Genomic DNA, 24,501 nt, shown 5'->3' with positions numbered 1-24,501 from the left:
TCTTGCTCACCAGATGGTAGAGTTTTGTCAGGACTGGCTCTCCCACGGCCGTCAGTAGTTCCAATGGAATATTGTCTACTCCGGGGGCCTTGTTTCGACTCAGGTCTTTCAGTGCTCTGTCAAACTCTTCACGCAGTATCGTATCTCCCATTTCATCTTCATCTACATCCTCTTCCATTTCCATAATATTGTCCTCAAGTACATCACCCTTGTATAGACCCTCTATATACTCCTTCCACCTTTCTGCTTTCCCTTCTTTGCTTAGAACTGGGTTTCCATCTGAGCCCTTGATATTCATACAAGTCGTTCTCTTATCTCCAAAGGTCTCTTTAATTTTCCTGTAGGCGGTATCTATCTTACCCCTAGTGAGATAGGCCTCTACATCCTTACATTTGTCCTCTAGCCATCCCTGCTTAGCCATTTTGCACTTCCTGTCGATCTCATTTTTGAGACGTTTGTATTCCTTTTTGCCTGTTTCACTTACTGCATTTTTGTATTTTCTCCTTTCATCAATTAAATTCAATATTTCTTCTGTTACCCAAGGATTTCTACTAGCCCTCGTCTTTTTACCTACTTGATCCTCTGCTGCCTTCACTACTTCATCCCTCCATCACCTACAGAAATTTAAAATGCTCTTCCCTTAACCTGAAAAAGAATCTTCTACATACACCTATACTTTCAATCATTCATTACAGCTATGTTATCCTACAAGGTCTTTCCAAAGAAAGCTCACAGTGCCTGGAACTACTTATGAATGTCTGTGTTTGTTATATCTGTAATATTCAATTTTTTTATCACATTTCACCACCATATACATAGCTATCCAGGCTGTGTTCAGACAAGCATATAGATTTCCATCTCCTCTCTCTTCTCTACTGTCTTACCAACACACACCATTCCTCATATCTCTCCTCAATCTTAATGCTTTGTCTAAACAAAATGGCAGAAACACCCATTCCCACCAGCAAAAAATCATTTCTCTCGCACTCCATCATTGAGCCACTTTCTCAGTGTTCTTCCCAGTAGCAGGAACTCCTCTTTGGAGTTACCTCCCTCCTTATGTTAGAGAAGTGCATAACATGTCCAGCTTCAGAAGACAGTTAATGACATATCTTCTGAAGCAATAATAATGGCTACCATTGTCCCTGTATACACTCATTACTGCTGTACAGCCTTCTTTGCAATCAGATATTTATCGTTTCCCAGTATTGTTAAAATGGTTCAAATGACTCTGAGCACTATGGAACTTAACTTCTGAGGTCATCAGTCCCCTAGAACTTAGAACTACTTAAACCTAACTAACCTAAGGACATCACACACATCCATGCCCAAGGTAAGATTCAAACCTGCGACCGTAGCGGTCGCGCGGTTCCAGACTGTAGCGCCTAGAACCGTTCGGCCACTCCAGCCGGCCCCAGTGTTCTTAGCTGAGGCTGTTTCCTTAAATTTCCTTTCTCCAGAACTCTCTACATTGGGGAACATCTACTTTTTAAACCAATAAATTTTACCACTATCATTATTGTTGTTACGGTCATTATTATTATTTCTTTCCTTTCTCAGACGTTATGTCTGGTTAAAAATGGAAAGCGACCCGGATCTTGATCAAGTGTGACTTCCTTTTAACTGTACGGTGTATGTTACATTGCATTTAGGAACTTTCGGGTAATTGAACATGTATCAATAATTACAGATTTTTGTAGTTGTATATATACGTTTGGATGTAGCTGTATTGCATTGATGCACTGGTGGATGTTGTGTGGTATGACTCCTGTAGTCGATAGTATAATTGGTATAATGTCAACTTTATCCTGATGCCACATGTGCTTGAATTCCTCAGCCAGTTGAATGTATTTTTCAATTTTTTCTCCTGTTTTCTTCTTTATATTTGTTGTATTGGGTATGGATATTTTGATTAGTTGTGTTAATTTCTTCTTTTTATTGGTGAGTATGATGTCAAGTTTGTTATGTGGTGTTGTTTTATCTGTTATAATGGTTCTGTTCCAGTATAATTTGTATTCATCATTCTCCAGTACATTTTGTGGTGCATACTTATATGTGGGAACATGTTGTTTTATTAGTTGATGTTGTATGGCAAGTTGTTGATGTATTATTTTTGCTACATTGTCATGTCTTCTGGTGTATTCTGTATTTGCTAGTATTGTACATCCGCTTCTGATGTGATCTACTGTTTCTATTTGTTGTTTGCAAAGTCTGCATCTATCGGTTGTGGTATTGGGATCTTTAATAATATGCTTGCTGTAATATCTGGTGTTTATTGTTTGATCCTGTATTGCAATCGTGGATCCTTCCGTCTCACTATATATATTGCCTTTTCTTAGCCATGTGTAAGGATGTGTCTTGATCGATGTGTGGCTGTGTTAGATGATACAGGTGCTTGCCATGTAGTGTTTTCTTTTTCCAATTTACTTTCTTTGTATCTGTTGATGTTATGTGATCTAAAGGGTTGTAGAACTGGTTATGAAATTGCAATGGTGTAGCCGATGTATTTATATGAGTGATTGCTTTGTGTATTTTGCTATTATTATTATTATTACTATTATTATTATCATTATTAGTGACAGAAACAGCAGTAGCAGAAGTACTACCAGTATTAACTTCATTAGTTCATAGTATTATATACTCACTTTGTGTCTATAAACATTTAAGTCATTTTAATAATATTTGTCACATTAAATTTGTTATTTCTTAGGTAAATATGACATAAAGAAGGTACTGAATGTATGAAACCTTGCTCTGTTGTAAGAGAGGGCCTGATGGCTCCATCGGATCAGGTTAAGTAAATAAATAAATAAAATATCCCAAATTGCTGCAGCCTGACTTGTAATGGTTTTCTTGCAAAAGAAACAAAATGCTCTTGCTTTCTTCTGACAGCCTTTTACTGTGTGACCCTGGTTGAGGCAAGGAAAGCATCTATTATGGGATAAGCTGGATATCAAAATCTTGAAGCAGTCACGAACATCCTTCACCTTCTTGTAATCTTGCACTTAGTGGTCAAACTGTTTACAAATGATACGCTAGGCATGTACCTTCTGTATGTCCTGACTTACATTGAACATTGATGATTGCTATGTGTCTTACTATTGTAGTTGATCTGCAAGTTTCCCCACAGATCTTTGGCACCATCAAGACCCCATCTACCTCTTATAACAAGAATTCCATCAGTTTCAGGATATTCCCCTCTGACAATCATTTTCTCTCCATATGAATTATCAATGTTGACACATGTTTTCTGAGAAAGCATGAAGTATCTTTGGAACTAAGAATGAATCATAAGCCTTTAAGCTCTCCCATAGTGCCTGTACATCCTGGATGTGCTTATTGCATTCAATAAATGTTAAGTTAATAAAATTTAGGAAATCAGATGTTATAGTTTCCACTTTGTCAAGTTAGTCTGGATTAGTACTGTCCAAGTGTATTGGTTCAAATAGTTCTGAGCACTATGCGACTTAACTTCTGAGGTCATCAGTCACCTAGAACTTAGAACTAATTAAACCTAACTAACCTAAGGACATCATACACATCCATGCCCGAGGCAGGATTTGAACCTGCGAGCGTAGCGGTTGCTTGGCTCCAGACTGTAGCGCCCAAGGTTATTAAACTAGAAAAAGTTTTCTGCAATCAACTGCTAACATATTCTATCTCATTGTCTGGCAAGAAATCATCAAATTAATTTGATTAAAGAAGCACATAGCATCGGAATGTTATGTTCTTTGTTTACATTTCAAATTAGAGAGATAGATTGCTACTCAGCATAAAGATGATACCTTGAGTTGAAGACAAGCATGACACACATTATACCTTTTGACCAAAACCCTCTTCTGCAAAGAAAACACATGCATATTCATGCAAGCAAATACACCTCACACACACACATGCACACTACCACCAGCAGCTCTGAATGGAATGTGACTGTCACCTGAATAGCAGTCTGGAGTGGGGCAGAGAGGGGGTAGGATAGCAGAATATACAGTTGGGGTCAGAGGGGGGGGGGGGGGTTGGGGGGGGGGGGAGAAGAGCACTTTCTGGCAGGACATGCAGGGACTAGAGATTGCCAGGTGCAGCATTGAGAGGTAAGTGTGTAAGTGTGAGGAAAAAATGTGTGGAGGGGGGAGTGGGGGTGGAGGGGGAAAAGGAGGGGAACAGAAAAGCAGGGTAGCAGAAAAGGAGAGGGGCAAGGAAGGGGAAAGGATTTGGGGGGGGGGGGTACCTTTACAGAGGATGGCACTCAGAAAGGTTCAGGAAATGTGAAAAGAGAGGAGGTAATAGGACAAGGGAGCAGAAACTGTTGGTTGGAGGGTGTGGGGACAGTAGGCTGAGGCTAAGATAATTTTGGTAGTGAAGAATGTGTTGTGAGGATAACTCCCATCTGCACAGCTCAGAAAAGCTGGTGGTGAAGGGGAGGATGAAGATGGTAAAGGGATGAACTAGGATGTTCCCATTCCCAATCCCAACCCCTTGCCCTGTGGAAGATTCAGGTGCAAGACCTGGCCAATCCATCCATCCACCCAGCCTCAATCTACAGTATGATAACCTTCTGTCCCTACACCTTCCACCCAGCAGTTTCCACCCCTTTGTCCTATCATCTCCTCCCTTTTCACATTCGCTCACCCTCTTTGTGTGCCACCAATGCCAGTGTGCCCACCTGTGCTTTCCCTTCCCTGCTCCTGTCATTTTCCGCTCCTCTCCTTTTCTGTTTTCCGCTTTTTCCCCGTACCTCATCTCCTGATACTGCACTTGGCAGTCTCTAGTCCACGCACACCCCATCAAACAGTGCTCATCTATCTCTCCACCTGTACTCTGCTATTTCTCCCCATTCCCCACCCCTCTAGATTGATATTCAGATGACAGTTGCATTCCTGTTGAAGCTGCTGGTCATAGCACTCATGTGCATGAGGTGTGCTTACTTGTGTGAACATGTTTGGGTGATCTTTGCCGAATAAGATTGTAGTTGAAAGCTATAATGTGTAACAGTCTTTCTGTTGTTCCTGTCACCAACTCAACATATCATCTTTACAGCGAGTAGCAACCTATCCTTTTCATATTGTTGATATTCCAATCTGGAGTTTCCATTGTTTGAATTTAGAGATAATTTTTGCTCATGTTTAGTTATAATTGCAATATTGCTAACAGGTGGTTACACTTCATAAGCCTTAATGTAAAAATTCCTCACTAGAGGTCATTCATACTCTGGAATGTAATTTAATAACTATTCTTCAACCCTGTACTACACAAGTACAATATTATTCCAATGACTAGGATATGTCCAAAAAGGTCATATAAGTTGATATGAGGGCCATACTGAAAGTAATGAGCAATAATTTTTAAAATTTTTATTTTTTATTTATTTATTTTTATCTTAATCTACATACTTTCTGCCACTTTTCAACATAGTTCCCATATCTTTGCCTATATTTTCCCAATATTTTTGCACGTATGAAAATAACCTTATGATACAACTCATTTCCAACTTCCCAAAGACACTGATGCACTGTCTGGCAAATATTCTCCACCATCTTGTTACAATGGCCTTGCACATTTTCGTTAACAGAATCAAAAAGATGATAGTTGGAGGGTGGAGGCTGTGGAGGAGTCTTCCACTCGAATGTTCTCATATTCCCCACAGTGACATGAGTAGTGTGAGGATGTGAGTTATCCTGTTGCTGGATAATCTACTTCCTCAGAGGGCGGGGGGAGGGGGGTGCTGTGCATTGCATGATGGAGCTTCAGAAGTGCTTGGCTGTAGCAGACAGCATTTATGGTTTGTCAGTGCTGAATACTTTCTCATCAGATGACACTGCCTTAATTTTCTTCTTCAGTGGCGAATCTAAGTGACAACATTCCATTTTCTAGTGTTTTACTTCAAACTCATAATGGTGGAATCACAATACTCATAAAAAACGATCATTTTTATTTTGAAATCTCTAAAGAAAGTTTCAGGTGATGGCTCTTTCTTGAAGTTTATGGTCTTTGGTCAATAAATGTGGAACCCACTGGGCAAAACTTTTTAATAACCTAAGATTTGAATTATTTTTTCCGTTGCACAATGTCATACTGCAAGTTTTGCAGTGATTTCATTCACTGTGACATGCCTGTCTTCTCTAATGAGCTGATTATCTCTTTCCATGTTGCCTTCCTTGGAGGTAGTTCAAGGGCAACCACTACTAGGCTCATCATGGATATTCATGTTTCCATCTTTGAAATGTTTCACCCATCTCCTAACACAGCTCATGCCCATGAAGAACTCTCCAAAGGCACACTGAAGTCTGTGACAAATTTCAGCAGCAGATTTTCTCTATTTAACAAGTAATACAATGATGACATACTGTCAAAATGAAATATTGATGTCAGCAACTTTTGGAAGTACTGCTTGTGGTCACATCATAATGCTTAAGTAACTTAGCTAAGAGCATGTGCTATGTGTTACACATGAAGGAAGTCCATTGTTTAGACCCTCAGAATTAATGTGTAAGTCATCTCATATTACTGTAGACATCCCAGATTCCAAAAGGTACTGTCCATGGCACTTTTCCTGGGTTTCAGCACCAGAAAATGTGTGGGAACTATTAGTAAGTGATATAGTGTCAGTCAACATATAACTTTATTTTACACAATACATACAGATCATGGAATATCTGATTGGTTAGCCAAGCGCACCAATGCACTGCTTTCTGTACTCGGGTAGGCTCGTCAACCATGGATCGAATCCACCCGGTGGATTAATGATGGGGGCCGGTATGCCGGCCAGCCTGGATGTGGCTTTTAGGCGGTATCCCACATCTCGCTAGGTGAATACCAGGCTGCCTCTGTTACATGACTTGCAGGCATTTGAAAATGGTTGCACTATTCCATGGCTTACACTAGACACAGACAGCTGGGGTACACTAATTCAGTCCCGGAGGGTTTGTGGTGGCAGCAGGAAGGACATCTGGCCATCCTCTGTAACTAACATTGCCAAATCAATAGTAACACGGCCTACCCCTTGTAGAGCAGGAATAAGGTCCCAAGAAAGGAAGGAAGAAATACACATCATGTAAGTTACATAACACCATTAGCTATAGATGCAAAGGTGCCAATACAAATCAGAGATGCTATTTAAAGATCCCCCAAAAAGTGTTGCTCTGTCTACAGGAAGGCTACAACTTTAGAAATTTTTCATGAAATGGAGGGAGATTTGAATACAATTAGTGTCTGGTAAAAAGATCTGCAAGTGACCCTAACCTATCAGGAAAAGGATAAGATTGCTGCTCACTGTAAAGACGACTTGTTGAGTTGCTGACAGGCACAGCAAAAATTCTGTTACTCATTAGAGCTTTCAGCCAAAGCCTTCCTCAGCAAATGAATAACACATGCCTTCACACATGGAAGCAGATCTTGTGCACACATGTACGTTACCACTGGCATTAAATAATAATAATTTTATGTTTGTTACAGACAGATCGATTTCAAGGTTTGGAACTAATTGATAGGTCTGATTTAACTGTTGGTGTGGAAGAAGTTGATATTAAACCAATAACCTTGCCGGATATAAGTACTGCCATGGATCTTGATTGGAAAGCAACTTTCTCTATTTTTTTACCAAAGCACCAAAAATGTGCGACACAGCTTATGGAAATTTTCTTAGGTAATGTATATTTTTAGTTATTTACAAGCTATTTAATAAACCACATTTCCTGCAAAGGCCAACAAATTACACAAACTAATGTCTTGCTATTTGTTGAAATTTTCTTATATGTATTATGTGCATTAAAAAATGTAAGACGTTTTTGAGACCTTATTTACATTCATTATTGTGTTTTGTCTACATGATCAACATATCCATGCACATGTGAATTTGCACCATTGATACAATGAGAAACAACTTTAATGTACCCTTAGAAAGATCTCTGATATGTAGAAGATACTCTCATAATTATCAAATGATAGAAAATAATCCAGGTTCAAAGAGAAAATTCATTTGAATGTAGGATGACAGTTTGTTAAGTTGATTTAGGTGTAGATACCAAACTGGGCATTTTGAATTAGGACAGATTGCTACCCACACATGTGTGTCAGTTGTTCACTTATGAATGTGTGTGTGTTTTTCTAAATCTGAATAAGGACTCTGTCTGATAGCTTAGTTAACTTTAGATGTACTTTCAAATGTGACTGTCTGCCATTCAGTGCCTTCTCTATGTTGTAAATAGCTATCTACCCCAATTCATACTGTTGTTATTTCATCCCAGATTTTTGACTGTTTGATAGAAACAGTTCTGAAATTCTTATTACTATCTCCTGGGCTTTTGGATGTTTATTTATTTATTTATTATCTTTTTTTGCATATAGTCACCAAGTGGTGACTTTTGCAAATGTCATAGCATTTTATACAAATTTTGTACAAACAGTAGGAATTTGCAATTCACATGTACAAGATGCACTTGGAAATATATGGTACAGTATTTCATAATGCAACATACAGTTGTTACATAGTATAGGTATCTGAATTTACAGCATGTTGTTACAAAAATAATATGTATTACAGTCACCTCAGAATAGTACACCATACCGAGCAAGGTGGCACAGTGGTTAGCACACTGGACTCGCATTCGGGAGGACGACGGTTCAATCCCGTCTCCGGCCATCCTGATTTAGGTTTTCCATGATTTTGCTAAATCGTTTCAGGCAAATGCCAAGATGGTTCCTTTGGAAGGGCATGGCCGATTTCCTTCCCAATCCTTCCCTAACCCGAGCTTGCGCTCCGTCTCTAATGACCTCGTTGTCGATGGGATGTTAAACACTAACCACCACCACCAGTATACCATATAGATAGAAGAGTTAGGCCAACATGTGAGAATAGCTAGTTTTAATATCTGTATTCATTCAGTGAGTACAAACATTTGAGAGTTAAGAGTGATTTTAATTCCCTTTTGAATACTTTACCTCTGTGGCATCTTATAGCACTTGAAAGTTTGTTAAACCATATCTGACCATAAATCCAAGGACTATGATCTGTTGTCTTTAGTTTGGTTCTGTTTATGAAGAAGCAATCTTTTTGTCTTGTGTTATGGGTATGCACATTAGAGCACTTAATTTCATTATTTTTATAGTCCACAAAGAATATACTGTTAGATATTTGTGTTGTACGAAGGTTCCCCTTCACGAATCTCTGTATCCTAGTCGATGCATGGTCCTGATTGCTCTTTTCTGTTAGGATTCTGTTCATGTGTCTGCAGCATACCTCTATTCCATAATTAATATATGCAAATATTGTCCCATAATAAGCAGTTTTTAATGTTTGTTCAGAGACTAATTTTGATAGTTTGCTAATTAAGTGCACTGAACTGCTGATTTTGTTGCATACAAATTTGATATGGTCTACTCATCTAAGATTTTTGTCTAGGCATATCCCCAAAAATTTACATTTGTTAGTGTCTACTTTTTTGATGCCAATTACATTATCAATACAAGTTTGGTCTGAATTACCAAGTTCAAATGGTAATAGCTGGGATTTGCTAATTGATCATGGAAGTAAGTAGTTATTTGACTTAAGCCATCAGTTGCAGCCAATGTCAAGTCATTAGTTTGTTTGCAAAAGAACAAAAGTGAGCTATCATCTGCCTCTAAATCGTTAATGTAGAGCAGGAAAAGGAAAGGGCCCAATACGGAGCTCTGGGGTACACCTTGTTTTGCTGTTTCATAGCTGGATTAGAAATGTTTGATCTGACCATTAATTTCATAACTCAGCTTAGGACACTGCTTACAATTGGTTAGATAAATGATCAGTAGTTGTATGCATGTGGCATTTATATTGTAAGTTTCCAGCTTGCTTAGTAGTAACTCATGGTTCACAGAGTCAAATGCATTGGTAAGGTCTAGAAATATCCCTGCTGTCTGTATTCCTTCATCCAGGGCATAATACACCTTGTGAAGAAATTTGGCAATTGCTGTAATGGTACTGTGATGTTTTCTGAAGTCATGCTGTGTTTCTGCTAGTAAATTATTCTTTGTGAAATAATCAATATATTATGTCAACAAAACAATTTAAAATATTTTACTGAAAATTGCTATTAGTGATATGGGCCTGAAGTTTGACAGCTCTTCTCTTGATCCTTTTTTATGCACGGGTTTAACTGTACTTTTCTTCAATATATTTGGAAATGTGTGCTCCATGATACTACTGTTGATCATATGGGTAATTATTCCAACTAAATCCTTATTGCATTTTTAATTATAATACTACTCAGTCCATTCCAGCTAGATGAGGTCTTATTCTTTAAGTTATTTATTATTTTTCCTATTTCCTCCACACACACTTCCTTGAATTCAAAACCAGTTTCCAGCCTAGGGTAAGTCTTTACCATCTGAGTCAGTCCTGTGTTATCAACTGGATTCACAGATGAAGATATAAAATATTCATTAAATGTATTGCAGATTTTATCTGGATCATTAATATGGTTTCCTTCATGTTGGATTCTGTCAATTTGAGCATCGAACTTAGCGGTGGCTTTGCGATATCTATTTACTATATTCCATGAAGTCTTCCCTATATTTGTTGACTGAGCTATTTCCTTATCTAGGATCTGTTTTCTTAAATTTGAGAGCTGTTCCTGAAATTGTTTTCTAGTTTGATTGTACTTATCCTTACATATTTGCAATTTACTTGACTTATGTAGCACCCTTATGTCCTCGATATTTTGCCTGAGTTTAATCATGTAAGCTGAAAGAGTCAGTCGGGTGTTTTTTACATTTTGGTTGTGAGTTACTACTATCTTGATTTCTTTCACTGGGCAGCAAAAATTAAGATATTATAAAATAATATCATAAAATTTGGCCCATTTATATTTGGACCCTCTTTGCTGAAGAACTAATTGCCATTCCTCAGATGCTAGTTTACTTTTAAAATCATTAATGTTTTTCTCTTTAAGCATTCTTTTATGTTCTACGACCTGAGTTCTTTCTTGGATGCTTGTGTGTTCATAGCCTGCAAATTGACATTTGTCACCTGTTTAGTGGAAGTCCACATTCCAGCATCTAATAGTATCTTTTACCTCTTTACTTAGTATTATGTAGTCTATTCTACTAAAGTTGACTGAGTTACTCTTATATCTGAATTTACTGTATTCATAAGATTATAGGATTTAAGGGTATCTATTAGCCTGCTGCTGTGGTTATTGCAAGATGTTGCCTCTATATTCAAGTCACCAAGTATTGTTATCTCGTTTGGGTCACAGTGTCCCACTATTCTACTGAAAATATCTATAAAACGCCCTACCTCTGATTTTGGTGGATGATAAATCCCAATAATTTTCTGTTTCACCATGCCCTTTCCGCAACCTTTGATATGGAGTTCAACGTCTGTCACTTCAGTCAAGCTTTCATTATTATACAGATCTAGATTGTTTAATTTATTCACTTTGAGCTGCTCTCTAACAAATACTGCTACATCTCCACCTTTAAGATCCTGTCTACAGTAGCTATTTCCTAGGAAATAGCCATCTAGTTTAAAGTAAATAATTTCCTCAGATTTCAGTCCGTGCTCAGTTAACACAACTACATGAGGTGAATGATCATTTACAAAAGTCTGCAAAACATTGAACTTATTTCTAAGATATTGTATATTTAAGTGCATGAGCCTTAATGGTACTTTTAGTTTGTCACTTTGAATTTCCTCCTGTTCTGGACTGTTTATATTGGACCAAATCCAGTTGGAGTTGGCCCTTTCCACTAGTTTCCCTGCGTGTTGGGATTTAGGGTAATAGCCAGTCTGTTTTCACAGCTGTTTTCACGAATTGTTACGTCAACAGCTTTGTTTATGTCTGATGCAAGTCCTTTTTTATCAGATAGATTTAAATGTTGAACATGCGTTGTGAAACTAGTGTTTTCATAGCTTTTGACGTCAAGAAGTTTTTAAACTTGGAGCAAAAATGTTGTAATTTTTGATTTGTTCATCAAATTTCACTATTTAAACAAGACTAGTCCGCTAAAACAAATCTCAGAGGTAAATTCACTACTATCACATTTGTAGTTGAAAGCAACTGCAAGATAACGATCAGATTTCTTATAAATGCACTGGCCTTGTTGCAGCAAACATCATTTGATACTGCTATGAGAACAACTTTTTTTTTTTTTTTTTTTTTTTTTTTTTTTTTTTTTTTTTTTTTTTTTTTTTTTTTTTTGTATATTGCTGGTTAAATTTCCGAATGTCGCTCTAGGCTTAACAACAGCTGATACACTCACGTTCTCCTCAGCAGAGTTTGATGCAAAGTTTGAAACATTGCGTGCATGGTTGTCTCCAAATATTTTTAATTTGAATCCATTATCTATTTGTTTTTGCGTGGCTGAAGAATTGTTTTTTGGAGATTTTGTGTTTGTTTTAGTGATTTTTAAAACTGCAGAGCTGTCTTCAACATTGTCAGACACAACCTTTTTTTTGTTTGGGTTTTGACTATTCCTGGAACACTTGTACTCATCTGCTGTTCTTACACTATTTTTACCTGAGTTGTCATGTTCTATTTTTTTTGCTGCAGCACATTTCTTGGGTTGACTTGACTTAACAGTTAGAGTTATTTGTTTTCATTCACTTTTAAATTATTGCTGCTCCCCAGGATTTTGCATTTGTGTTCTAAAGCAGCACATGTTATTTGTAGTGCTTCAATATCATTTTGCAACATTTCAATTATTGAATCCTTGTCTCTGATAATGTTTATATACTTCTTTTCCCACGTTTCTGTTACACACACATCACATGACCACAATTAGTCCACAATTTTTAATTTTATGTTTATTTTGCAACAGTTTTCATGAAACCACCATTTACATTATTTGCACTCGATTCCTTTCCTGAAATTTTTTTTCATAACTTGCAATTGTCACCACTTTTCATGTCACTTTAATCAGAACTATTTACACCCGCTAGTCTGATCGGCACCATCATACAGTCTTCCCAAGGTAACAGAAGGCCCCTACTATCGCATCCCGCAACTACCCTCCCGACCTGGTACAGAAGCAAATAACCAGAGCCACTTCCTCATCCTCTCAAACCCAGAACCTCCCACAGAAGAAACACAAAAGTGCCCCACTTGTGACAGGATACTTTCCGGGACTGGATCAGACTCTGAATGTGGCTCTCCAGCAGGGATACGACTTCCTCAAATCCTGCCCTTGTGATGTTACAAAATAGAAGTGATGTTGCTATTCAATGGAAAGTTGGAAATTGAGATTTAACTAACTGTTTTATCAATCACAATTGGCGTAAGAATCATGGATTGACCATTGTCATAAAATATTGCATTATGAGATGTGAATAGTTTTTACTTGCGGTTTCGCGTGGCTTGAGGCAGTCACAACTAGCGTGCTATTGATTAAGAAGTTGCGTTATCGTCTTTCTAATTACTTCATGATCGTAGATACGATCATACCCGGTTGTGAAGTTATTGTTATGACAAAAAAATTTCCTAAGGGACCAGAAAGTTCTTAAGGGCGCAAAAACAACTGTAACATCACACAAAAGAGAAATTCAATATTAAAGCTGATGCAAGAAGACGATAAAACAGTTTTCTTTTTATCAATGTAACACGCACATTGGACTGCTGATCTTGGAGTCTGTAATATTAGCAAAATGCATAATTAAAATGAAAATAATACTGAGGAGATAATAGGAATGAGCACTGGTAAATGATTCAGTATTCCCAGAACAAATATTTATTATAACTAAAACATATATCGTACCTTAAGCTTAATACTACAATGACGGTAGATTTTTATGTCCATATCATGTCCACTGAGCGCTCTTTTATATAGCCATTGTCTTCTTTGAGTCGCTCGTGCGTCGTCACGGTAAGTTACAACAGTTCTTCTTCCTACACTTCACTCAAAACTTAGACGGAACACGTTTTTATTTATTTAGTAAAAATAATTAGATCAGACCGCCACAAATCTGCGTCCGTCTTACTCGAGAAAAACAGTAAAAGTCTTTTTAGCGCTCAAGGCTTCATTTGTTCTCCAGCGAACAAAATAGTGAAGGATCGCATATCCATCCGTACTTTTCTGTTTATATTGCCGCCCAAAGACGACGAATTACATTATCTAGAAAATTCCACCGTCGCCATGCGACGCCTTATTATATATTAATCATTCTTTATAAACAAGTATTTGCCTTCTGGCTGAATTTGCTGTTTTAATTAAGCCAAAAATAGCGAATATCACACCCTGAAATGAGATCCATCCTTCATGAAATCCTCCCCACTCCACCGAGAGTGTCTTTCCGCCGTCCACCTAACCTTCGTAACCTCTTAGTTCATCCCTATGAAATCCCCAAACCACCTTCCCTACCCTCTGGCTCCTACCCTTGTAACCGCCCCCAGTGTAAAATCTGTCCCATGCACCCTCCTACCACCACCTACTCCAGTCCTGTAACCCGGAAGGTGTACACGATCAAAGGCAGAGCCACGTGTGAAAGCACCCACGTGATTTACCAATTGACCTGCCTTCACTGTGACGCATTCTATGTGGGAATGACCAGCAACAAACTGTCCATTCGCATGAATGGACACAGGCAGACAGTGTTTGTTGGTAATGAGGATCACCCTGTGGCTAAACATGCCTTGGTGCACGGCCAGCACATCTTGGCACAGTGTTACACCGTCCGGGTTATCTGGATACTTCCCACTAACACCAACCTATCCGAACTCCGGAGATGGGAACTTGCTCTTCAATATATCCTCTCTTCCCGTTATCCACCAGGCCTCAATCTCCGCTAATTTCAAGTTGCCGCTACTCATACCTCACCTGTCATTCAACAACATCTTTGCCTCTGCACTTCCGCCTCGACTGACATCTCTGCCCAAACTCTTTGTCTTTAAATATGTCTGCTTGTGTCTGTATATGTGTGGATGGATATGTGTGTGTGTGCGAGTGTATACCCGTCCTTTTTTCCCCCTAAGGTAAGTCTTTCCGCTCCCGGGATTGGAATGACTCCTTACCCTCTCCCTTAAAACCCACATCCTTTCATCCTTCCCTCTCCTTCCCTCTTTCCTGATGAGGCAACAGTTTGTTGTGAAAGCTTGAATTTTGTGTGTATGTTTGTGTTTGTTTGTGTGTCTATCGACGTGCCAGCGCTTTCGTTTGGTAAATCACATCATCTTTGTTTTTAGATATGTCTTAGATATTTGTTAGGGGAAATTAGAAACACACTGTGTATGGCACTATTTATGAATGAGAAGACTGTTGTTAATAAAATTCATTTGTAGAAGATGTTAAACCATATATATTGGTATTAAAAATAGCTTCAGATGTTGTTATTTTGTTAATAGCTCAAATTTTAAATAAAATAAAATGTTTAAGATTAAAAGAAGGAAAAATGCAAAGGAATCTACTAACCCATGTAGATAAGATTGGTCTGTAGTATAAGAGATGGCAGAGTCACAATAATAGAGAAGGAAAGTTGCTACTCACCATATAGCGGAGATGCTGAGTCGCGATAGGCACAATAAAAAGATTCACACAATCAGCAGTAGACACACATACACACACGCACTCACACACTCACGCAAACGCAACTTGCACACACATATGCAGTCTCAGAGAGCTGGAACTACACAGCGAGCAGCAGCACCGGTGCATGATGGGGGTGGCGACTGGGTGGGGGTAAGGAGGAGGCTGGGGTAGGGAGGGGGAGGGATATTATGGTGGGACTGCCATATGGATCCTTCCCACCAGCACCAGCTTTTCTGAATTGCACAGGTGGGAACTTTCCCTGCAATACACCCTATGTTCCTGTAACCCTTCTGGCTTCAACCTTCGTTAGTCACTGTCCTTACCCATCCAGCCACCTCCCTGTTCCCATTCCAGCACTACACAGCTGTCATTTCACCACCACACCCAGTCTTTTAATTTCTTTTTATTTCTCTCCTTTCTGCTACTTACCCCTTCCCCCCTCCGCACATTCTCTCCTGCCCTCCGTCTAAACTGCAACACTTCATTGTCCACCACTCCCACCATACTATCCCTCCCCCTCCCCGGCCCAGCCTCCTCCTTACCCCCACCCAGTCGCCACTCCCATCATGTGCTGGTGGTGCTGCTCACAGTGTAGTTTCAGCTCTCTGGGACTGCAGACATGTGTGCAAGTTGTGTTTGCCTGAGTGTGTGTGTGCGTGTGTGTATGTGTGTCTACTGCTGACAAAGGCCTTAGTGGCCAAAAGCTATGATTGTGTGAATCTTTTTATTGTGCCTATCGCAACTCAGCATCTCTGCTATATGGTGAGTAGCAACATTCCTTTTCTTGTATTGCTACATTCCAGCCTGGATTTTCCATTGTTTGATTTTAGATGACAGAGTCATTAATTTTTGGTGTCTACTCTTTTCCATCTGCAAAAACAGAATGGCAAAGGCCAAAATAAATGTGACTCTCGAAAATGTAGGCTGCAGAATTAAACAGTGATCTGAATAGTGGGAGTTATGGCACAAGAAACTATTGAGGAAATTGATTGGCATATGTTGTTATACATTCACTTTCTGTTTAATCCTTTAGGGGTCCCATTTCTTCCAAGTTGTTCCTATTTCATTTGCCAGCAAACACATAACACACAGAAAAAGTGATTTATTTAGTTTCAGTACCAGAACTCCCATGTTTTAAGAATTAATTTTCTTTCTTTGGGTGTAGTTTCATTCTAGCCTTTTTTTCACGGAAAGGTTAATTGAAGTTTATCATGTTTTTGAAAATGTTCCTAAATTTTTTCTCTTCTTGTGTTTTGATATTTCTGATGACGAAGATGTGTTCCTCCAAAACACATTAAATTAGACATTTTATGTCATGTGTGGCCATCAACATTTTAATTTTCTGGTTGAGTTTAGCTATGGACTCATATAAGATCATGAATAAATTCGAAAATTGATACCAGAAGTCACTGTGAATTCAGTGAAATGCTTGTGCCTCACAGGAAACCTGTGTTACTCTTTAACGACCAGATTGAAATAAGATGCTTTTTCCTTCACCAAAAGAACTTGCTAAACAATAGAGCTTAGAAATACGTATTTTGGTGTGCATTGATGTGAACTGAAAACTTAAATTCCATGCTCAGATGATGGCACAGACTTATTTGCAAAATGTGAGAATGAGTAGCACAGTGGCATGGTCATCATTTTTTAATGAACGCTATATGAAAGAATCATTTTACAAATACTAATGGATTGAATTTAAAATAAAAAAGTTTTTTATTTATTTGAAGGGTAATAAGCGCGTAATAGAACTACTAAATACTTATTTACAATGAACACATTACTGCACTGAACTGGCGCAGAAGTTAGATTGTACTTACACACACACACACACACACACACACACACACACACACACACACACACGCTTATTTATTATTTACAATGAACACATTACTGCACTGAAATTGTGCAGAAGTTATATTGTACTTATATATACACACACAAATCAGTTGGTTTTACTGAGAAATTCATCAATGGAGTATAAGGAGTTGGCCACCAATAAATCCTTTAGGCTTCTCTTAAACTGAATTTCATTGGTTGTTAAGCTTTTTATGGCTGCTGGCAAGTTATTGAAAATGTGTGTGTGTGTGTGTGTGTGTGTGTGTGTGTGTATTCTGAAATAGGTAACTTTTGAGCAGGACACCATCTCAAAGCTTTGCCATATTAGGGAGTTGAAGAGGGAGACAGAGAGGGGCGCGAGCAAGGAAGGGGGGTGGGGTGGGGGGGAACAGCTGGCTGTACTGTCAAACGTGTCAAATCAGCAAGAAGTGTAATGATGCTGCAAGTTGGTTAGCTTCAGTCTAGACATAACCATCAACTTCAGTGCTCAACAGACTGTGGAAAACAGTGTCCAGACAACTCATGGAATAGCCAGACAAGATAGGGGAGGGGGGGAAGAGTCAAGGCTAAAAAGTCCAAAAAAGTGCTTCTGCTTGGGACTAGTTTTGGGAGGAGTACTTACAAATCCATAAAGAACTCTTATGTAATAACACCAAGTAACTACCAGTTTTGAGCCAAGTGTAAGGCTCAGCAGTGTCATATTTGATGCAGTTTCCCTCGGGGAATATCTTGGTAAAGAACACTGCATAATACTTAATGGAGACTGTAATGTCAAGTATGCAATTGAGAATGATATCACACACATAACCAAGGTTGCCAAGTTTTTCTAAACCAAAGTTGGGATTTTTTCGTCACATATGACACTTTTAAATTGAACAAAATTGGAATTTTTAACGTGTGTCTTTAACGTCAATTTTGCCTCAGTGAATCATGCTAAACTATGAGAGGCATACAATACACTGGACTGAATAGCTAATCATTTTCATCTTTGTGAAGCCATGGGGAGACCTTACACCATTCGTCATTAAAATTGGTTATCAGTTTCACCTTTTGCTTCTTTTTTGTCACTGATATTTCATTAGTTTCACTGGTGATGGATAGACTACTGTAAAAATGCTTCACCATCAGTGACAATAACCAACTCTTTCCATCAATATCTAACTTGCTAGTGAATTCATTGTAACTTAGCCTACTGCAAACCCTGCCCTCACATTCATTGCCATCAACAAGCCACACCTGCTTCTGCAAACAGAAGTCAGATGTAAAAATTGATTAAATGTTGTTTGCAGTTGAAACTATGGATATAGCAATCGGATTCTAAGCTGCACTCATCTAGGTGCATATATTCCATTTCTGTGATTTGTAAATGACATCTTGTTATGCATGGCACGTCTGAAGAAATACCTTAAAATTTTTTAATATCCTGTAGTGATATCAGGAGCTCATCTTTATAATTTAACAAGCTTCTTAAGTTTTGCTGGAAAATATGGAGGTTGGTGCACTTGATGTGAATAGATGTATTTAAGGAGCCATCTGAGAGGTGAGCTGAATATCTAGGAAGGTGGTTTGTTGAGTTGAGAAGGAGTGAGTGAAGTGGGTTTAGGAGTAGGCATTGAGGTTATGGAGGAATGACCAATGGTTTCCTTGCCATGAATCCAGAACCTGAAAATGTCATCAGTGTATCTGAACCAGATGTGAGGTTCTAGGAGTTGACTGCATAGGAAGGATTCTCCAGATAGTTCATAAATATGTCAGGATAGGATGGTGGTATGTGAGTACTTCTGACAGTACTATGGATCTGTTTGTAGATTTGGCCTTTAAAAACGAAATACATGTGGGTCAGGATGTGGTTTGACTAGGAGGATTAGGAAAGCGGTGGTGGGCTTGATATCATATCAGGAAGCCACTGAGAAAGGTAGTGTTCCATGGTCACAAGGCCATAGCCATGAGGAACAGTGGTGTATAAGAACACCACATCCACAAGACCAGCAAGGATGGGAGGTTATGGACAATAGTTTTGAGGTGTTGGTCACCAAAGGCAGAGCTTTGTTTTGCAGTAGCATTGTACATACTCACAATGATACAACCAGTAGGGAGACCTTTGTGGCTGGATTTACAGAGTTTGGGGAGTACTTAAAATGTAGGAGTATGTGGGATTGTTGATGTGAGAAGGAGATGGATTCAGGAGCCAGGTTTTGTGATGGACTTATGGTCTTGAGTGGTTGCTGGCCATGTTGGATGTCTGGGTTTGGACCTCGGTTATAAGATATGTGTACTGAGGTGTGCAAAAATTGGTGGAGACTCTTAGTGACATAGCCACTAGGATTCATGAGAACTGCAGTGGAATTTTTGTCTGCAGAAAGGATGATAAGGTCTGGACTGGTTTTCACATAATGGATAGCTATGTGTTCCATAGGAGTAATATTGGACTCGCTGGGGAGGGATTTAGGAAAGGAATGTGAGTAATTCCTGATATATTACCATGGGATGACTGGGTGGAAGAGGAGGATCATGGATGCAGGGAGGCTGGGACTGTTTTAAATAAGGTTGTTATGTAAGGTTGTGGTTGGCCATTTTCAATGAGGTGCATGGCAAAGAAATGTCTCCACAAACGGAATGAGTAAAGGAAATAAGGACATTTGTAAGTCCAATGTGGTTGAACTTAGGCTTGGGTCTAAAAGTGAGGCCTCTAAAGTACTGAGACCTCTGCAGGGGTCAGAGTTTTGGCAGAAAGTTTGACAATGGCATTAAGGAGTGTGTTTTCAGGAGCAGTGTATTTTATGGAGAGTGGAAGAAGTTTTTTGGGGATGTGGAAGGTGAAGTAAATCAGCAACATGTGGTTGGTGAATTATGAAGTGTTGATTGAGAGGAAGGGAGGGTTGGACCAGAATGGCAGGGTCTTGCTTGGCTTTGGTAATACCATATGGGCATAAGATAGGAGCAGCTGGGACAGCTTCCTCAGATACTGTTGGGAAATCTGTTCCATCTATGGAAGGGCAAGAGTTTCTATTTCATTGATGGTGTTTAGGAAGTTGTCATCACAGAGTAGAAGGATTTTGTGAAATGAGTAGAAGCTGTCAGACATGGTTTGAACTTGGACTGCATGATTGTGGAAGACCAGACAGGTGAGGGTGAGGGATTGATGGGATTGGAAGAGGTGAAGGCTCTTGTAGTAGGCTGCGTGACAGCTCAATAAGGCAATTTAATGGTAATACCGTTAGATGAGATACCATGAGCTAGACAGTATTTCAGAAAGAGGTTGTGTGACTGGAGTTTTGTTAGGGCAAAGGAGAGTTATTACAATTGGTTGTTGAAATTGGCAGAAGTGAAATGAGCAGGGATTCATGGCTAGATGGTTGGGAGACACTAGGAGTGATTGAAAAACTAGTTAAGACAGGTATAAAATGAGAAAGTGAAAACTTGGGATCAAAGTGTTATAACAGAAATATATGGTAGGCACTATGGTTGGTCAGGACAGTCCAGAAAGATTGTGAGGGTGATGCAGGGTAGGTAGCGCTGAGAAATAATTGTTAAGAACAAAATTTATATGCTGTGCCATTTCTGAGTTAACTAGCATTGAAGTTAGCCATTCAGGCCATTACACACACAAATTCAAGCAGCCTGCTGGAGATGGTGTCACCAAATGTGTTCATTATTTGGTTTCATAAACCAAACAAGAGAGGAATACAATAATTAGATATGGAATGGCAGTAAGAATCGAACTCAAGTCAAAGGCTGAACAGTCTGAAGCACTAAAATCTGTGTCCTGAGAATGACTGACACTAATTGTATCTGGGGGGCCACTTGAATTTGTGCAGGCAATGGCCTGTATGACTAACTTCAATGCCAATTAACTCAGAAATGGTGCAAAATAGCAAATTTTTTCTTAACAATTATTTCTCAGTACAAACTACCCTCCAACATGCTTACAAACTTCTCGGACTGTTTCCAGCCACCCTGCATAGAGAGCTATTTACAAAGCTAGAAGGAAGGTCAGAAAATGTTTGAAAGAAACAGGAAGTAGTAGGTCTGCTCATAAATCAGTATGTTCAGTCTCAATATTATGAGAAGGAAAGTTGCTACTTACCATATAGTGGAGATACTGAGTCACAGATAGGCACAACAAAAAGATTTTCACGCTTACAGCTTTCAGTCAATGGCCTTTGTCAACAACAGACAAACACACACACACACACACACACACACACACACACACACACACACAAAACCTGCCTGAGACTGCAGCTGTGTGTGTGAGTTGCGTTTGCATGAGCATGTGTGTGCGTATGTGTATCTATTGTTGGCAAAGGCCATTGGCCGAAAGTTTTAAATGTGAAAATCTTTTTGTTGTGCCTATCTGATGCAGCATCTCCACTATATGGTGAGCAACAACTTTTCTTTTCGTAATATTGTTACATTCCATCCTGGATTCTCCATTGTTTGATTTATGTTCAGTCTCAAATTGACATGCATGAATAAACATGCACAACTGATTAACAGTCAAGTTGGTAGTATGAGTTGTGACGGTTCACCTGCTTTCTTTCTTTCTTCGTTTTTTGTCCTCAGTGTTAACGTACTGGCTGAAAAAATAGGAGGTGGAAGTGCAGTACTGTCTACTGTAAGTGATGTAGCCGACAGGTGCACATGTGTGTTCCAGTTGTTTACTTTCACTTTTCACAACCCCCCTCCCCATATACACATTTAATGCGGCCAGTACACTATTGTTTAACTTTTGATAAGCCTCATTAATAGTTTTCAGTTATGTATATTTTAAAGTTTTTGAAAACTGTTTCTCCATGAGTCTCTTGGGTGCAGTCCACATATAACTCTTAAAGCTCGCTTCTGAGCAATGAACAATAGATGACCATGAATATATGTGAGTCATGGAAAATTCCTACAGATGTGTTGACAGACATCAAAAAACATGTCTAATGAATACAAGAACTAATTTTCATGGGGAAATATGTAAATGGTCCTTACCACTTCGCTCGTCCCACTTGTGTTTTTTTCATGGAAAGATTGTAAAAATAAGATTAGAATAATCACATAAGTAGTCTTTCATTTATTATCCATGCAAATCACTGTGGCTGTGCGGCGTTGGTGTGCAACATGACATCGCTGCAGCATTGCAGGTCAGCTTGCACAAACACTTTGCCTGTGCCATGCCATGTCAGCACGTGCAGTCGGAGACCAGCCATGTGTGCGCGTAAACCAGTGGTGGGGCCAAATGGTCGTGTGGCAGTAGTGGTTCCTCTACAAAGTCCCCTGGAATAGCCAATGACTGCTCGTACATGAGGTCAACAGATGAAACGCCGATTTCCTCCATGGGAGTAACTCGTAGGCTGAGCAGTACCAGGTGAAGTGCCTCTGTCACTCTCATGTCATGGCAAGTTAAGGAGACTTTTAGCGTCCTGTGGAGCCTCTCTACCATGCTGTTTGACGCTGGATGGTAGCTTGTCATTTTGTGCAGCTGCACTCCACACAGTCAGGTGATGTGTGTGAACAGCATGCAGTCAAACTGGTGGCTGTGGTCAGTTGTCACCTGACTGGGGCAGCCGAAGTGGGCCACCCACGTTTCGATGAAGGCTGTGGTGTCATCTGCAATCGGCATCGCTTCCGGCCAGCATGTAAAACAGTCTACCATGGTCAGCAGGTAGTGCTTGCCATGGGACGAGGGAAGAGGAACCACGATGTCCACGTGAATGTGTGCGAAGTGCCGTGTTGCATCAGGGAACACGCTGATGGGCGCATGGGTGTATCTGCCAAACTTGGCGCACCGGCATGCAATGCAGGTGTGTGCCCACTGATGGCAGTTTTTCCACATCCTTGGCCAGACAAAACATGTGGCCACAAGGGATGTAGTGCTGTTGACACTGGGGTGTGAGAGTCCATGCACATGGTTGAAGACACTGCACCAGAATTTCTCGGGGAGAAATGGCCGCTGCATGCCTGTCCAAGTGTTGTACCAGATCTTGCGATCGGAGCCAAGCACAGGCTCCAGTTTGAGTTGTAGGCCACTGGAGGCATTGTGGCAGAGGCTATTTAGTTCGTCATCACTTTCCTGTATGTCGGCAATGTCCTCAAAGTTCACCGGGGGAGAGATGACAGCACACAAGCCAGATAAGCAGTCGGCCATGATGTTGTCAATGCCAGAGATGTGGCAGATGTCTGTGGAGAACTGCGAGATGTACTCCGGCTGCCGGAACTGGCATGGTGAACACTTATTGCATGATCGGTTTATGGTACATGAATATAATAAAAGGACGAGCTTTGACAGATGGGCAGAAGTGTTTCACAGCCTCAAATATCGCTAGTAGCTCACGGTCACAAGTGATCCAAAGGGGTTGCAATTCCGAGAGCTTCCTGGAGAAGAAGGCGAGAGGCTGCCAGCTGCCGCCGATGCGTTTTTGTAACGCCATGTCTATAGCTGTCTGGCTGGCATCTGCTATGATGGCTAGTTCTGTGTCATGCACTGTGTGCGCGAGTAGCGATGCTTCTGCAAGAGCATGTTTTGAATCGTTGAAACTTTTTTCCAGTGTGTCTGTCCAGGGAATGGGAGCCTTGCCTTTTGCTGTCAGGCCTTGTAGGGCTGCAGTCAGAGGTTCCTGGATGGCAGCAGCATTCGGTATGTGACGTCAGAAAAAATTCAGCACCCTAGGTAATGATGTAATTCTTTGTTCATCTGTGGACGAGGCATCTCCATGATTGTTCGTATGTTTTTGGGAAGTGGTTTGCAGCCGCTGGGGTTGATGAGGTGTCCGAGGAATTCTATCTCAGCGACTCCAAACACGCACCTTGCCGGATTGATGATGATTCCGGCTTCTCTGAGACGCTGAGAGTGGTTGTCAGGTGTTGGTGGTGGAGCTCCGGCGACCTTGAAAACACCAGGATGTCGTCGAGGTACGCGGAGCACCACGGTAGGCCTTGTAGCACACTGTCCAGGAAACGCTGCCAAGTCTGGGGCGCATTTCGGAGTCCAAAAGTCATAAAGAGGCTCTCACACAATCCGAAGGGTGTTGCTATTGTCGTTTTTGGCACATCCTCAGGCGCCACGGGGATCTGTGTGAATGTCTTCGCACAGTCGAACTTGCTGTGCATTACTGACTGCACCAGAGCGTGACTGAAGTCCTGCAGGTGTGGTACTGGGTAGTGATCTGGCACTGTTCA

The 24,501-nt window shown here is 40.0% G+C and overlaps 1 protein-coding gene across 1 annotated transcript in view; it reads left to right on the top strand.

Moving 5' to 3' along the window:
- The window catches only part of LOC124595848 (phenoloxidase 1-like), a 190,248-nt gene that overhangs the window by 17,127 nt on the left and 148,620 nt on the right, over window positions 1–24,501 (top strand). Inside the window, exon 4 of the mRNA XM_047134754.1 lies at window positions 7,453–7,642. Within this exon, the coding sequence (XP_046990710.1) occupies window positions 7,453–7,642 (190 nt within the window). The remainder of the gene's footprint in view (window positions 1–7,452; window positions 7,643–24,501) is intronic.

This window comes from Schistocerca americana, chromosome 2, assembly GCF_021461395.2.
Source record: "Schistocerca americana isolate TAMUIC-IGC-003095 chromosome 2, iqSchAmer2.1, whole genome shotgun sequence".
Taxonomy (NCBI): Eukaryota; Metazoa; Arthropoda; class Insecta; order Orthoptera; family Acrididae; genus Schistocerca; species Schistocerca americana.
The sequence above is the reverse complement of the archived record's forward strand: the minus strand, read 5'-3'. Positions and strand labels throughout refer to the sequence as shown.